General features: G+C 54.6%; 1 protein-coding gene across 1 annotated transcript; it reads right to left on the minus strand.

Moving 5' to 3' along the window:
* Positions 1–1,058: 1,058 nt before the first annotated feature.
* Positions 1,059–2,967, minus strand: LOC104081171 (ADP/ATP translocase 2; the record flags this gene model as incomplete). The annotated part of the gene is made up of 3 exons (XM_009583803.1): positions 1,059–1,458; positions 2,233–2,373; positions 2,490–2,967. Coding segments are annotated over 3 exons (777 nt in total), but the record flags the coding sequence as incomplete, so codon positions are not given.
* Between the last annotated feature and the right edge of the window lie 5 nt (positions 2,968–2,972).

Genomic DNA, 2,972 nt, shown 5'->3' on the forward strand with positions numbered 1-2,972 from the left:
AACACAAGGGCTTATTTATCTGCCTCAGACAGTGGCTGAAATTGGTTTCAGTGATTGAGATCAACTGCTTTGAGCAGGCCTGGGCAGCCAGAAAGGACCAAAGGTGTGGAGGCAGTGAGGAAAGACTCGCTGATTTGAAGGGCCAGGAGAGCATCCACTCATCACCCCAGCTCCCCAGGCAGAAACCAGGCAGCTTCGCTGGGGCGGCTCACAGACCCGCAGACATGTCTGAGTAAAGGCCAAGCCACACACCACACACATTGCCCAGTCTTGTAGTGTTTTCCCCAAATTGCCCCAGCAGCATGAAAGAATTTTCCCCTTCCCCCAGAATTTGGGGCTGGGACAAGCTTAACTTCCAGGAGTAAGGGATGAGCCTGGGGATGCGGCTCCCTGCCTGGCAAGCACAGCCCTGGCACAGGAGCTGTCTGTCTCTGCTCAGCTACTACATCCCCACAGCACAACACCTCGTGCGAGGGCAAGGCTAGCCAGGGGCTCTACAGAAGAGCAGCAATTACCTGCACTTATGTTCTCTGGCTGGGTTTTAACGTGCCCGAGTAGGTCGCTCGGTTTCTAAGCCAGAGTATGTGATGCCAGCTCTGCTCCTCCGGACAGCAGCGAATACCCCTTAGACATTTCTCCAGCCTCCCAGGCATTCAGCACCATGGGGACAGCTGTGCTTTGCAGAAGGTTTAGGCACTTGGCACTTTCAAAACAAGGTTTCGTCAGCTCCAGGGAGCAGACAGGCCAGAGGCAGGACCGGTGGCAAACAGCCAGTGCATCATCTCTGGTCACTGGGGTCTTGGGGGACATCGGCTGGGGGAGGCCTTCAGAGCTGCCAGTCCCCATTCCAGCCCACACCACTGGCCTCCACTGGGGAGGAAACACCACACAGCTTCCTCGGCAGCCTGCACTGTTTACCTGCCGGAGGCCACAGGTAGTTAGCAGGTAGCGAGGCATGCAGGATGGAGGTGGTTTGTCTTCCTCCTTCTCTACAATCACTGCAGAGATCCCCACCCTCCTCATGCTGCAGCTGCTGCAAGAACAAACATGAGATGAGGAAAGTTGGTTTCAGATTTTTATTTCTTTATACTCTTTAAGCAGGAGTGACTGAAATAGAAACCATGGCGAGTCCTGTCAGGGGGAATAACTTGATAAAGACAGGGCAGGCAGTCACCCCTGCCCCATGCCAACCTGTATAAACATCAGCCGTCACTGTTTAGTAACCAGACGGTTTTCAAACAAGTCCATGAACGGTCATAGACTACATATAACAACATGCCAGTTCACAACAGGAAACAACTTATGTGTACTTCTTGATTTCGTCATACAGGACTAAGACAAAAGCACCACCCATTCCTCGGAGTACATTCGACCATGCACCTTTGAAAAATGCCTTGGAGCCCTCGTCCCGGGCAATCTTCCGCCAGCAGTCAATAGTGCCAGTGTACATTATGTCAGCTGCGGGAGGGAGACAGCGTTAGGAATCAGATGCCCGTGACCCCCAACATCCAGATCAGAAATGGCCTAACGTATCTGCCAGCTTCATCACCTCAAGTGCATCCCACTTCTTGACTGACTTTTTCCAGTATTAGCGCATCAGAGGACAAGATCACCCAGGAGATACGCTACTGCTGCATTACTCCTAGGAGACACTGGAAGGACCGGTTTGAGCGGAAGGCAGCTACTGTTTGCTTTGACACCAACACTTCCAGACCCAAAAACTACTGCACAGTCAGCCAGGCCGAGCCTGCTACCAGGGATGTCTCTTCTTGGCGACTTTTTCCAGTATTAGCGCGTCAGAGGACAAGATCACCCAGGAGATACGCTACTGCTGCATTACTCCTAGGAGACACTGGAAGGACCGGTTTGAGCGGAAGGCAGCTACTGTTTGCTTTGACACCAACACTTCCAGACCCAAAAACTACTGCACAGTCAGCCAGGCCGAGCCTGCTACCAGGGATGTCTCTTCTTGGCCCAGAGACACTAGTTTGCAATATCCTTGGGCAAGTTCTGCTGTTCCTGCCTACTGACAGATATCTGACTTGTGCATGCCACCTTACAGGCGTGCTGCAGAGACTGACCCGTCTATGCCCCCTGCCTGACATCCACTTCTGCAGCCCCTCTCACACCCCGCTGTTTACAAGAGGTGAGGATATCACTCTGCTTTCACCTCAGCTCCACCACCAACTGTTGATTCGGGGATACTTCATACACAAGGAGGTAGAAACTTACTTCCTTTACGGCCAGACTGCATCATCATGCGACGACGAACCGTATCAAAAGGGTAGGAGGTCAAACCGGCGACAGCGGTGACGGTCTGAGCGATCATCCAGCTGACAACGATGTGGGTGTTCTTTGGGTCTGGAAGCATGCCTGCGGGAGAGAGGTTTTGACGAGAACGGCAGGTGAGCCACCAGCATCTGCCGAAACACACGACAGGCCTGCCGCAGGCCGGCATCTCCCGTTTGGTGCCATTTTGGTCAACCTACCCTTCGCGGTGTCATAGATGCCAAAGTAGGCGGCTCTGTAGATGATGATGCCCTGGACAGAGACATTGAAGCCCTGGTACAGGCCCCTGAGGCCATCTGACCGGAAGATTTTGACCAGGCAGTCACCGAGCCCGCTGAACTCCCGGTCAGCCCCGGCTTTACCCACATCCGCTGCCAGGCGGGTTCGGGCAAAGTCAAGGGGGTAGACGAAGCAGAGGGAGGTAGCACCGGCGGCACCCCCGGACGCCAGGTTACCGGCGAAGTACCGCCAGAACTGGGTTCGCTTGTCCACGCCGCCCAGGAAGATCTGCTTGTACTTATCCTTGAAGGCGAAGTTGAGGGCCTGGGTGGGGAAGTACCGGATCACATTGGCCAGGTTGCCGCGCCAGAAGGAGAGGACGCCCTGCTCCCGGGGGATGCGCACCACGCAGTCGATGATGCCCTTGTACTGCTTGTCGGCGGCGATCTGCTTGCTGGCGTGCT

The sequence above is a fragment of the Fulmarus glacialis genome, unplaced genomic scaffold (genome assembly GCF_000690835.1).
Source record: "Fulmarus glacialis isolate BGI_N327 unplaced genomic scaffold, ASM69083v1 scaffold23508, whole genome shotgun sequence".
In the NCBI taxonomy this organism is placed as follows: domain Eukaryota; kingdom Metazoa; phylum Chordata; class Aves; order Procellariiformes; family Procellariidae; genus Fulmarus; species Fulmarus glacialis.